Source organism: Anomaloglossus baeobatrachus, chromosome 3 (assembly GCF_048569485.1).
Source record: "Anomaloglossus baeobatrachus isolate aAnoBae1 chromosome 3, aAnoBae1.hap1, whole genome shotgun sequence".
In the NCBI taxonomy this organism is placed as follows: Eukaryota; Metazoa; Chordata; class Amphibia; order Anura; family Aromobatidae; genus Anomaloglossus; species Anomaloglossus baeobatrachus.
The window spans coordinates 608,946,403-608,960,685 of NC_134355.1; the positions used below are offsets into that span (position 1 = coordinate 608,946,403).

The following is a 14,283-nucleotide window of genomic DNA, read 5'->3' on the forward strand; positions in this document are numbered from 1 at the left end:
CTGTGTTTTTCCAGAAGCGCCTAGCCAGGCTTCCACAGGTACGCACGTTCCTGCAGGGGGTTTGTCACATCGTTCCACCTTACAAGCGGCCGTTAGAACCCTGGGATCTAAACAGGGTTCTGATGGTTCTTCAGAAACCACCATTCGAGCCAATGAGAGATATTTCCCTCTCACAACTTTCGCAGAAAGTGTTTTTTTCTAGTAGCAGTCACTTCTCTTCGGAGAGTGACTGAGCTAGCAGCATTGTCGTGCAAAGCCCCTTTCCTGGTGTTTCACCAGGACAAGGTGGTTCTACGTCCGGTTCCGGATTTTCTCCCTAAGGTGGTATCCTCCTTTCATCTCAATCAGGATATCTCCTTACCTTCTTTTTATCCTCATCCAGTTCACCAATGTGAAAAGGATTTGCACTTGTTAGATTTGGTGAGAGCACTCAGACTCTACATTTCTCGTACGGCGCCCCTGCGCCGCTTGGATGCACTCTTTGTCCTTGTCGCTGGCCAGCGTAAAGGGTCACAGGTTTCCAAATCAACCCTGGCTCGGTGGATCAAGGAGCCAATTATCGAAGCTTACCGTTCGGCTGGGCTTCCGGTTCCATCAGGGCTGAGGGCCCATTCTACCAGAGCCGTGGGCGCGTCCTGGGCTTTGAGGCACCAGGCTGCGGCTCAGCAGGTGTGTCAGGCGGCTACCTGGTCGAGCCTGCACACTTTCACGAAACACTATCAGGTGCATACCTATGCTTCGGCGGATGCCAGCCTAGGTAGACGAGTCCTTCAGGCGGCGGTTGCCCACCTGTAGGAAAGGGCCGTTTTACGGCTCTCTTACGAGGTATTATTTTACCCACCCAGGGACTGCTTTTGGACGTCCCAATTGTCTGGGTCTCCCAATAGAGCGACAAAGAAGAAGGGAATTTTGTTTACTTACCGTAAATTCCTTTTCTTCTAGCTCTAATTGGGAGACCCAGCACCCGCCCCTGTTTTTTTGTGTACACATGTTGTTCATGTTGAATGGTTTCAGTTCTCCGATATTCCTTCGGATTGAAGTTACTTTAAACCAGTTTATAATTCTTTTTCCTCCTTCTTGCTTTTGCACCAAAACTGAGGAGCCCGTGGGAGCACGGGGGGTGTATAGGCAGAAGGGGAGGGGCTTAACACTTTTGAGTGTAATACTTTGTGCGGCCTCCGGAGGCATAGCCTATACACCCAATTGTCTGGGTCTCCCAATTAGAGCTAGAAGAAAAGGAATTTACGGTAAGTAAACAAAATTCCCTTCATTTCCACAAAAAACATAAAAAAGTCTACCTAAATTTACCACTAACATGAAGTACAATGTGTCATGAAAAAAAACCCCCTCAGAATCACTGGAATCCGTTGAGGCGTTCCAGAGTTATAACCTCATAAAATGACACTGGTCAGAATTGTAAAATTTGGCCTAGTCAGGAAGGGAAAACAGGCTTCAGCGGTAAGGGATTTAGGTACCAGACATCTTCAATCTGTTTTCCTATTTTTTTTAGTAGAGAGTTGTGCGCTTTTCTTTTGAATATTGTTGTAAACTTATGATCCCTAATTCATAGATGAAACTTTCTGTTTTATAGGCTGATGAAAATGGTATACTACAAGTTCCAGGTAATGAATGGACAGTGTTTCGGCTTGGTCATCCTGGTCTAATAACACACATAGAAATAGACACTAACCACTTTAAAGGTAGGTCTGGTGTAAATAACCCCATAATCACATAAAGGTAGACATGTTTTATAATAGTAATAGAAATATGTATTTCATATATAAATAGATTTATATAGCAATCACTTGTTTGATATATTAATGTGATATGGATTATGCAATTTAATATTGGCTACCTTAACATAGTCATGAAGGTTGCTGGTAACTGTTAAGGCTAAGTGCACATTTCCGCTAAAATGTATCAGTTACAATCCGCTGCTCTGGTAAACAACGGAATCCATTTAGCGGATTCCGTTGTTCCCATAGACTTGTATGAGCGGCGGATTGTGACTGATGATGCTGCGTTGCACCCTCCGCCCGACTGATTAGTCGTGGAACGACTGACCGCCGGGCGGGAGGAACGCAGCCTGTAACGTTTTTTGAGCAGCGCGATCCGTCGGATTTCGCTGCGCATGCTCTCTGGCTCCCTGCACACGTGACCAGCTTTGGTTGGTTACCCGATATATACCCTGGTTACGGTGCAAGGAGCCAGCGCTAAGCGGTGTATGCCCGTAACCAAGGTAAATATCGGGTAACCAAGGTAAACATCGAGTGCTTTGCTGTTACCCGATATTTAGTCTGGTTACGTGTGCAGGGAGGCCGACACTTCCCTGCTCGGCCCCGCCACCTCCCTCACTCCGCACATGTGTGTACACACACACACACACCACACACACACACACACACACACAGACACTCACCTGTCCCCAGCCATGCAGACCAGCACTGCCACTAACACCCTCATCTGGCCCCGCTCGGCTCCGCCCCCTCCTGCACTCCGCATGTGCACACACACACACACACACACACACACACACACACACACACACTCACTCACTCACAACACTCACTCACAACCCTCACTCACACATACACTCACCTGTGCCAACCTTGCAGACCACAGCACTGCCACTGACATCCTCAGCGCCTGGCCCTGCCCCCGCTCGGCTCCGCCCCTCCCGCATTCAGCATGTATACACACACACACACACACACACACTCACCTGTCCTTCAGTCCCTGCGGCACTGACGTCCTCAGTGCCACGGCCCCGCTCGGCTCCACTCCCCCCGAACTCCACCCCCTCGCGCTCCACCCCCCGCACACAACGGAGTCCGACAAAGAATTCTGTGCTTTGTCATCCGTTGTACAGCGTTGTACAGCGCATCAGTCACATGCGTCAAGCGACGCATGTGACTGATACAAAACAACGGAAATGTGAACTTAGCCTAAGTCTGTCACAGGTGATCAGCTATCCCTATATAGGGAACTGGACATAAAACGGGGCCTCCTGGGTTGTGTCCACAGGGTAGCTGACGGTTGGAGGAGTGAGTGTGAGGCAAAAGTAGTAGGACTGGCTCTCTCAGTAATTGTAGGGACAGAATTTTGAGACAAAACCGTAGTCCAAGGAATAGCCAGGGGCAGATACCAGGAGGTCAGTCAAGAGTGAAGTCAGTAGAGCTGGGGTCTAAGTGGGGATTGTAGAACAAACAAGGTCAGGATTAAGCCAGGTCAAAATCAGGATGTCAACAGATATTGCAATAGAAATGTATGAGGTACTCAAGCTGTGAGTTAAATATGGTGTGGTACTTTCCCCAATGGGCACAGTAAGGAACTGATTACTCCTTCTGCCCTGTCTGGTTGGGTGGCACCACCTGTCCCAGCCATACCAGTATCCTGGGCTGCTATCTACTGTAATATTATCAATTATATTTTTTCCATCACCTGATGACAAAAGCAGACATCGCTGGAGCAGGTCCAGGCAGGAATGTAACAATAATACACTTATTAGACTAGGTTCATCACATTTATGATATCCTTTTAGGACGTATGTCATAAAAGATCCTGATATAAATGCTAATCATGCCCGGTACACTTTCATATATTGCAGAAATAGGATATTGAAAAATGTAAGAAACCCAAAACAAAATAAATGTGCAAGGACTAAAGTAAATACTAAAAGTAGTTTTTATTAAATATAAATGAAAAACATATAAGTATCCAACAAAACAAACACCAAGATATGTTGGAGGCTAAGCAAGCGGGGAGCCCCCATGGTACACAGGTACCAATCACTATGCAAATAGTATAAGAGTCTATACGTGTATGTTACACAGATGGTGAATAGAAAAAAAATGTAGTATAAAGCATATATAGTAACAGACTAATACAGATTGGAGTGCCATAAGGAAATAATTCCCTGCAAATTAAATCACAAAATGTGCAAATAGTGAGTGTAATAGTAAAGGCATAATGAGGCTCAGCCATCAAACATCAAACAGGGTTTGTAAGAGTAATGGACAGTTCCTGGATGTGTTAACTCAAGTATCAAAGGTGGTAACTGACAGCCGGGCAAGTGCTTCTCAATAAATTAGAATAGCATCAAAAGTTAATACATTTCAGTAATTCGATACAAAACGTGAAACATATATATTATATAGAGTTATTACACTCAGAGTGACCTATTTCAATCTAATATATAAAGCTGAGTGTATGCATGTATGTTTGTCCGCTAAAGGAATCCGCACTGTCGAATGTAAAATCACAAATGTTTGCACAGACACTCCATTTAACTCAGGGAACGTCATACACCATGTTTTGAGGGGAAATTGTAACCCCGTTCTTTACAGTTATTCGTCAAAAAATCTGCCTCCATTAAAGTCAATGGAGCTGGGAGCCACAGTGCAGCCAACACTTCAGAAGAATGTGCAGCCACACCCTTAAATGGAATGTTTGTGAGTTACAATGCAGCCAGGGAAAGAGACAGACAGACAGACAAAGAGACAAACAGACGAAGAGACAAACAGAAACAGGGAAAGAGACAAAGAGGGAAAGAGACAGACAGAAAGGGAAAGAGACTGACAGAGTTAAAGAGACAGACACAGGAAAAGTGACAGACACAAGGGAAGAGACAGACAGGGAAAGAGATAGAGAGACAGACAGGGAAAGAGACAAAGAGACAGACAGAGACAGACAGGGAAAAAGACAGACAAAGAGAAAGACAGAGAGAGACAGACAGAGACTGGGAGAGAAACAGAAAGACAGGGTACTACAGCTAGTATATTATTATATTATATATACTGATAAGGTGTTATGGAAGCCCAGGTTGCTTTGATAGCAGCCTTCAGCTCGTCTGCATTGTTGGGTCTGGTGTCTCTCATCTTCCTTTTGACAATACCCCAAAGATTCTCAATGGGGTTTAGGTCAGGCGAGTTTGCTGGCCAATCAAGTATAGTTATACTGTGGTTATTAAACCAGTTATTGCCACTTTTGGCAGTGTGAACAGGTGCCAAGTGCTGCTGGAAAATGAAATTTCCATCTCCAAAAAGCATGTCAGCAGAGGGAAGCATGAAGTGCTCTAAAATGTCCTGGTAGACGGCTGCACTGATTTTAGTCTTGATAAAACACAGTGGACCTACACCAGAAGAGAACATGGCTCCCCAAACCATCACTGATTGTGGAAGCTTCACACTAGACCTCAAGCATTTTGGATTGTGGCCTCTCCACTCTTCCTCCCTTGATTTCCAAATGAAATGCAAAATTCACTTTCATCTGAAAACAACACCTTGGACCACTCAGCAACAGTCCAGTTCTTTTCTTTGTCGCTCCATTGGGAGACCCAGACAATTGGGTGTATAGGCTATGCCTCCGGAGGCCGCACAAAGTATTACACTAAAAGTGTAAAGCCCCTCCCCTTCTGCCTATACACCCCCCGTGCTCCCACGGGCTCCTCAGTTTTTTGCTTTGTGCGAAGGAGGCAGACATGCACGCATAGCTCCACAGATTAGTCAGCAGCAGCTGCTGACTATGTCGGATGGAAGAAAAGAGGGCCCTTAACAGGGCCCCCAGCATGCTCCCTTCTCACCCCACTCTTGTCGGCGGTGTTGTTAAGGTTGAGGTATCCATTGCGGGTACGGAGGCTGGAGCCCACATGCTGTTTTCCTTCCCCATCCCCCTTAGGGCTCTGGGTGAAGTGGGATCCTATCGGTCTCCAGGCACTGAGACCGTGCTCCATCCACAGCCCCTGGGGATTCTGCTGGATAAGGAGCCGAGTATCGTCAGGGACATGGCCCTGATACTTTGAGGTACTCTGTGTCCCCGTGGGGACCGCGCACAGAAACACTCCAGCATTGCTGGGTGTGTTAGTGCGCCGGGGACCGCGGCGCTGACCGCACTTGTGCCATCACACGCTGCAGCGTGGCTGGGTGTGTAGTGTATTGGGGACTACCGCGCTGACCGCCGCTGCCATTGTTATACATGCGGCGCGACTGGGACTGTTAGTGCGCCGGGGACATCCGCGCCGACCGCGCTTATACGGCGGCCGCGCTTATAACTATAGTCCCCGGCTTCTGCGGCCTAGTCTCATTCTCTTCCCGCCCCCAGGCCTGCCAGTCAGGGGAAGGGCGGGACGCTGTACAGAGTGTCAGCACTGAGGGCTGGAGCATGCTTTGCATACTCCTCCCCCCTCACTGTGCACAGTGGGGCACCAGTTTCCCGCACTTTCTAGGGCACGCCCACGGCCCCCTCCTCTCTTCAGGACGCCGGCAGCCATTCCTGTCAGCTCTTCTGACGCTGGAGAGGGGAGACAAGCTCTGGGAGACCCAGGCAGGGATTCTGGTGGCCACACAACCGCTTTGAGCGGCCGGTAAGCAGCACCTCAGGTGCTGGCCCCACTTGTGCAGAAGCGTACTTATAGATTATATGATTATATGCTATACTTTACACTGTATAGTGCACGGTTGATTTTTGGCTATATATCCTCCTGGGTTGCTCAGGGGAGACAACAACATGGCGCCCACAAGAAGCAGGGGTGCCAAAACACAGGCTTACTATGCTGCCTGCGCCGCATGTACGGCTTCACTACCGGCAGGTTCCACTGACCCCCATTGTGTGCACTGCTCGGCCCCTGTGGCACTTACTCAGCCGGAGCCTCTGCTAAGGGTGGCCCAGGGGGAACCACCTGCTAACACTGTCCAGGTGACAGGGACGGAGTTTACAGTTTTTACTGAAAGGCTTTCTGAGACTATGGCTAAGATACTAGAAGCTTTGCAGTCCAGACCGGTATCTCAGACCATGGGCACTGTGGAATCATTGCCCCCTGGTTCCCCTCAGTTGGAACAACCATGTCCTCCCGGGGTGTCTCATAGATCCCAGGGTGAGGTCTCTGACACGGACCGCAGTCCCAGACCGCCTAAGCGAGCTCGCTGGGAAATTCCCTCGACATCATCACATTGTTCAGGGTCTCAGCGGGAGGACTCTCTGTATGGTGAAGCGGAGGTAGCTGATCAGGATTCTGATCCTGAAGCTGCTCTCAACCTTGATACTCCTGATGGGGACGCCATAGTGAATGATCTTATCGCGTCCATAAATCAAATGTTGGATATTTCTCCCTCAGCTCCTCCAGTAGAGGAGTCAGCTTCTCAGCAGGAGAAATTCCGTTTCAGGTTCCCCAAGCGTACAACGAGTATGTTTCTGGACCACTCTGACTTCAGAGAGGCAGTCCAGAAACACCGGGCTTGTCCAGATGAGCGTTTTTCTAAGCGCCTTAAGGATACACGTTATCCCTTCCCCCCTGACGTGGTCAAGGGCTGGACTCAGTGTCCCAAGGTGGATCCTCCAATCTCCAGACTGGCGGCTAGATCCATAGTTGCAGTTGAAGATGGGGCTTCACTCAAGGATGCCACTGATAGACAGATGGAGCTCTGGTTGAAATCCATCTATGAAGCTATCGGCGCGTCTTTTGCTCCAGCATTCGCAGCCGTATGGGCACTCCAAGCTATCTCAGCGGGTCAAGCGCAAATTGACGCACTCACACGTACGTCTGCGCCGCAAGTGGCTTCCATAACATCTCAAACGTCGGCATTTGCGTCCTACGCTATTAATGCTGTCCTGGACTCTGCGAGCCGTACGGCGGTTGCAGCCGACAATTCGGTGGCAATACGCAGGGCCTTGTGGCTACGGGAATGGAAGGCAGATTCGGCTTCCAAAAAGTGCTTAACCGGTTTGCCACTTTCTGGCGACCGTTTGTTTGGTGAGAGATTGGATGAAATCATCAAGCAATCCAAGGGAAAGGAAACATCCTTACCCCAGGCCAAACCAAACTTACCCCAACAGAGGAGGGGACAGTCGAGGTTTCGGTCCTTTCGGGGTGCGGGCAGGTCCCAATTCTCCTCGTCCAAAAGGCCTCAGAAGGATCAGAGGAACTCCGATTCATGGCGGTCTAAGTCACGCCCTAAAAAGACCGCCGGAGGGGCCGCTACCAAGGCGGCTTCCTCATGACTTACGGCCACTTCACACCGCATCCTCGGTCGGTGGCAGGCTCTCCCGCTTTTGCGACACCTGGCTGCCACAGGTAAAAGACCGTTGGGTGAGAGACATTCTGTCTCACGGTTACAGGATAGAGTTCAGCTCTCATCCTCCGACTCGATTCTTCAGGACATCTCCGCCTCCCGAGCGAGCCGATGCTCTTCTGCAGGCGCTGGGCACTCTGAAGGCAGAAGGAGTGGTGGTCCCTGTTCCTCTTCAGCAACAGGGTCACGGTTTTTACTCCAACCTGTTTGTGGTTCCAAAGAAGGACGGGTCTTTCCGTCCTGTCCTGGACCTAAAACTGCTCAACAAACACGTAAAGACCAGGCGGTTCCGGATGGAATCCCTCCGCTCCGTCATCGCCTCAATGTCTCAAGGAGATTTCCTTGCATCGATCGATATCAAAGATGCTTATCTCCACGTTCCGATTGCTCCAGAGCATCAGCGCTTTCTGCGCTTCGCCATAGGAGACGAACACCTTCAGTTCGTGGCACTGCCGTTCGGCCTGGCGACAGCCCCACGGGTTTTCACCAAGGTCATGGCTACAGTAGTCGCGGTCCTCCACTCTCATGGTCACTCGGTGATCCCTTACTTAGACGATCTGCTGGTCAAGGCTCCCTCTCAAGAGGCATGCCAGCACAGCCTCACCGCTACTCTGGAGACTCTCCAGAGTTTCGGGTGGATCATCAATTTTCCAAAGTCAAATCTGACACCGGCCCAATCGCTGACGTATCTTGGCATGGAGTTTCATACCCTCTCAGCGATAGTGAATCTTCCGCTGAACAAGCAGCATTCACTACAGACGGGGGTGCAATCTCTCCTTCAAGGTCAGTCACACCAGACTGGCCGAGGAGGTCGTGGTACCCGGATCTGTGGCATCTCACGGTCGGCCAACCGTGGGCACTACCAGACCGACCAGACTTGCTGTCTCAAGGGCCGTTTTTCCATCTGAATTCTGCGGCCCTCAACCTGACTGTGTGGCCATTGAGTCCTGGATCTTAGCGTCTTCAGGATTATCCCAGGAGGTCATTGCCACTATGAGACAGGCTAGGAAACCAACGTCCGCCAGGATCTACCACAGGACGTGGAAAATATTCCTGTCATGGTGCTCTGCTGGGGGTTTTTCTCCCTGGCCATTTGCCTTGCCCACTTTCCTGTCCTTTCTTCAGTCCGGATTGGAAAAGGGTTTGTCACTCGGCTCCCTTAAGGGACAAGTCTCTGCGCTCTCTGTGTTTTTTCAGAAGCGCCTGGCCAGACTTCCACAGGTACGCACGTTCCTGCAGGGGGTTTGTCACATCGTTCCTCCTTACAAACGTCCGTTGGAACCCTGGGATCTGAACAGGGTGCTGATGGTTCTTCAGAAACCACCGTTCGAGCCAATGAGGGATATTTCTCTCGCACGCCTTTCGCAGAAAGTGGTTTTCCTAGTAGCAGTCACTTCACTTCGGAGAGTGTCTGAGCTGGCAGCTCTGTCATGCAAAGCCCCCTTCCTGGTGTTTCACCAGGACAAGGTGGTTCTGCGTCCGGTTCCGGAATTTCTCCCTAAGGTGGTATCCCCCTTTCATCTCAATCAGGATATCTCCTTACTCTCTTTTTGTCCTCATCCAGTTCACCAATGTGAAAAGGATTTGCACTTGTTAGATCTGGTGAGAGCACTCAGACTCTACATTTCTCGTACGGCGCCCCTGCGCCGCTCGGATGCACTCTTTGTCCTTGTCGCTGGCCAGCGTAAAGGGTCACAGGCTTCCAAATCAACCCTGGCTCGGTGGATCAAGGAACCAATTCTCGAAGCTTACCGTTCTGCTGGACTTCCGGTTCCCTCAGGGCTGAAGGCCCATTCTACCAGAGCCGTGGGTGCGTCCTGGGCTTTGAGGCACCAGGCTACGGCTCAGCAGGTGTGTCAGGCGGCTACCTGGTCGAGCCTGCACACTTTCACGAAACACTATCAGGTGCATACCTATGCTTCGGCAGATGCCAGCCTAGGTAGGTGAGTCCTTCAGGCGGCAGTTGCCCACCTGTAGGACGGAGCCGTTACGGCTCGATTATGAGGTATTATTTACCCACCCAGGGACTGCTTTTGGACGTCCCAATTGTCTGGGTCTCCCAATGGAGCGACAAAGAAGAAGGGAAATTTGTTTACTTACCGTAAATTCCTTTTCTTCTAGCTCTAATTGGGAGACCCAGCACCCGCCCCTGTTTTTTTGTGTACACATGTTGTTCATGTTGAATGGTTTCAGTTCTCCGATATTCCTTCGGATTGAATTTACTTTAAACCAGTTTATAATTTTTTTCCTCCTTCTTGCTTTTGCACCAAAACTGAGGAGCCCGTGGGAGCACGGGGGGTGTATAGGCAGAAGGGGAGGGGCTTTACACTTTTAGTGTAATACTTTGTGCGGCCTCCGGAGGCATAGCCTATACACCCAATTGTCTGGGTCTCCCAATTGGAGCTAGAAGAAAAGGAATTTACGGTAAGTAAACAAAATTCCCTTCTTTTCACCTTGGCCCAGGTAAGACGCTTCTGGTATTGTCTATTTGTCATGAGTGGCTTGACACAAGGAATGTGACAGTTGTAGCCCATGTCCTGAATACGTCTGTGTGTGGTGGCTCTTGAAACACTGACTCCAGCAACAGTCCACTCCTTGTGAATCGCCTCAAAATTTATGAATGGCCTTTTCTTAACAAGCATATCAAGGCTGCGGTTATTCCGGTTGCTTGTGCACCTTTTTCTACCACACTTTTTCCTTCTACTCGGCTTTCCATTAATATGCTTAATACAGCACTCTGTGAACAGCCAGCTTCTTTAGCAATGACCTTTTGTTGCTTACCCTCCTTGTGGAGTGTGCCAATGACTGCCTTCTGGACATTTGTCAAGTCAGCAGTCTTCACCATGATTGTGTAGCCTACTGAAGGAACCAGACTAAGGTACCAATTTAAATGCCTAGGAATCCTTTGCATGTGTTTTGTGGTAATTATTCTAATTTTCTGAGAATGACTTTTGGGTTTTCATCGGCTGTAAGCTATAATCATCAACATTAAGAGAAATAAACACTTGAAATATATCACTCTGTGTGTAATGACTCTATAATATATAGGAATAGATCACTCTGTGTGTAATGACTCTATATAATATATAGGAATAGATCACTCTGTGTGTAAAGATCTATATAATATGTGTTTCCCTTTTTGTATTTAATTACTGAAATAAATTAACTTTTTGATGATATTCTAATTTATTGAGATGCACTTGTAGTTGTCTCATGCCCATGCTCGTCAGTTGTCCAGTATACACTTCCTGACAGAAGTTCTGTTGCTTATCCATGAAATGTAAATAAAAGCTTATAACCTGACTTTAAATTCATCCATTGGTTTTATAAATTACTCTTTTGAAAGCTGAAACCCTCCCAAATTTGGTTTAGGTTATGAAAATAAAGTTGCTGCAAAGCTGAAATATTGACCATTTAATGAACACAGAAAGGTCAGATTTTGGCAAGATAAAAGTTTTGTCGCCCACAGAAAGTAATGTGAAATTCAAACAAATAATTAACTTCTAATACAAAGATATGTTACATAACATTGGTGAATGACATTGTGGTGCTATTAGAGCCATATTTAATATTTTGTGTGACTTCCTTGAGCTTAAAGGAATGCATCCATTCGGCTCAAAAATGAAAAAAATGATTCATACAATTTGTTGATGAAGTCATCTGGAATAGCAAAGAATGCAGTCTTACATGCCTCCCAGAGTTCATCTAGATTCTTTGGTTTTGTCTTCCAAGCTTCCTCTTTATCCTACCCCAAACATGCTCAATGATGTTCATGTCAAGTGACTGGGCTGGCCCGTCCTTGAGCACCTTGATCTTCTTTGCCAGGAGGAACTTTGTTGTAGAGATGGATGTATGAGATGGAGCACCATCCTGCTGCAGAGTTTGACCCCTTTTATGATTGGTAATATAAGAGGTAGCTAATACTTGTTGTTATTTTAGGCTATTGATATTGCCTTCCACCTTGCAAATGTTTTGCACACCCCCATACTGAATGAAACCCCAGACCATGATCTTTCCACCACCAAACTTAACTGTTTTCTGGATCCATACGGGCTCCAGTAGGTCTCATGCAGTATTTGCGGCGGCTGTGGTGTAATTCAACTGAAGATTCATCAGAGAAATCCACCTTCTGCCACTTTTCCAGCGTCCATCTGTTTAGCAGGCTGTGGGACTTGGCAAATGCCACACATTTTTTTAATTGCTTTTTGTTTAGTGCTGGCTTCTGGGTACTGATTCAACCATAGAGGCCATTTCGAGACAGAATCCTACAAACAGTTCTAGTTGACACAGGAACTTGAGGTGACCAGGCCTTTTGGATCTCTGCTGCAGTGGAAAAGGGACTGGCTTTGGATTTTTTAACCAACAAACGTTCCTCCTGAGCAGTTGTCCTGCGGGGTCTGCCGGACCTGGACTTGTCAAAAACATCTCCAGTCTCTTCAAATGTTTTTTTAATTCTTTGTACTTGACGCTGAGACACATTAACGACCTCTGCAGTGGATCTGGTCTTCAGCCTCTTGATAATCAAGGCTGTGGTCACAGAGTGGGTTTTTGGCATGTTGTCAGAGTTCAAGTTGCAGTGCAAGTGAAGGTCTGGGGTTCTGGGTTTCTTTTTATACACATCCACTATTTAACCAATCATTTAGCGAGCACAGGTGAGGATGTAAACTAGGATTGGGTGCATTATATGACAAGGTGACAAAAGTTTTGTTTTGCCAAAATCTGACCTTTCTGTGTTCATTAAATGATCAATATTTCAGCTTTGCAGCAACTTAATTTTCATAACCTAAACCAAATTTGGGAGGGTTTCAGCCTTCAAAAGAGTAATTTATGAAACCAATGGATGAATTTAAAGTCAAATTATAAGTTTTATTTACATAACATGGATAAGCAACAGAACTTGTGTCAGGCACTGTATTTTAGAATGTGTTTGCTTTTTGCACTGATCATATCACGCTTCGTTGTAATGCTTATTCTAGGAAATGCACCAAATTCATGCAAAATTGAAGCTTGCATTCTGACCTTGAAAGAGGAAGAAGAGAAACTCAGAGAAAAATGGATTATGAAACTGGATAACAAATGGAAAACTCTTCTATCTGTGACTCAGGTATCTGTAAATGTTTGGATAGAATCAGGTTACATTGTCTCTCATCCAAAAGTATCGGTCTATTTTTGTAGCTCTGATGTATGTAAAGCGCTATAGAATTAATGGCGCTAAATAAGTGAATAAATATTATTATTATTGCTCAATAGTGCAATTGTCTGAAGAGGTTCAACAGTACCCCCACCTCCGGTATCATGTAACAAGGCACAGGAGCCAATGGGTCACATAAGTCTCTAAGGCCAGTGTGCCTCTGCACCCAATGGTTCTCCTGTCCTCTAGCTTTTCCACTGTCTTATTTTTGCTCTGCTATCCAAAATCCGATTGCAATGATTACAGACTGAAATCGCTGGTTTGTTGCTAGAAGTGTGACTCCTCTTTTGTGCACTAATTCCAATATACTGTATATGAATTCTATTATTTTTGCTACTCATAAGTATTCAACTCATATTGAAAAGGAATTTAAATGTTTTCTTCCAGCTCCATCCTCACAAGAGACATTTTATTGATGGAACGTCTTTATCACTACAAGAAGTCATAACGCACGTGAAGATAACCATTGCTCCGGATGGTGGTATAAGCAGATTACGGCTCTGGGGTTTTCCTCGCCAACTGCCTTGAGACATTGAATGCAATTCCACTACTAGAATGATTGTCTTCTCACATTTTTTTTATTCGGTTAAATTTTAGACATTTTTCCCATAGGACTGCCAGTGTCAGTCTCTGCATGATAGAGTTGGACTTTTCTAACCCAGCTAAAAATTATGACAGCTTAATTCAGCTGACAGATGGAAAAATAAACACGCAGATTGAACACCCTTACATCTTGTAAAGGAATTACTTTTTTCTTGTGTTATGTTTGATTTCATGAGATTCAGCACGCTCACAAGACTGCATGCTATCATCAATAGCATTAGTACCAATAGAGGCTGCCCATGAACATGCTATAGGAGCCTAAAAAGGGGGTGTTACACGCAGCGATATCGCTAGCGCTTTCGCTGGTGAAAGCACCCGCCCCTGTCGTTTGTGCGTCACGGGCAAATCGCTGCCTGTGATGCACAATATCGTTCGGAGCCGTCACACGGGACTTACCTGTCTAGTGACGTTGCTGTTGCCAGC

The 14,283-nt window shown here is 47.0% G+C and overlaps 1 protein-coding gene across 1 annotated transcript in view; it reads left to right on the forward strand.

Moving 5' to 3' along the window:
- ALLC (allantoicase) overlaps positions 1-13,982 on the forward strand; it is a 90,705-nt gene extending 76,723 nt beyond the window's left edge. Inside the window, exons 10-12 of the mRNA XM_075338746.1 lie at positions 1,592-1,700; positions 13,043-13,170; positions 13,645-13,982. Coding sequence (XP_075194861.1) covers positions 1,592-1,700; positions 13,043-13,170; positions 13,645-13,785 — 378 coding nt within the window. The 3' untranslated portion in view covers positions 13,786-13,982. The remainder of the gene's footprint in view (positions 1-1,591; positions 1,701-13,042; positions 13,171-13,644) is intronic.
- The last annotated feature ends 301 nt before the right edge of the window (positions 13,983-14,283 follow it).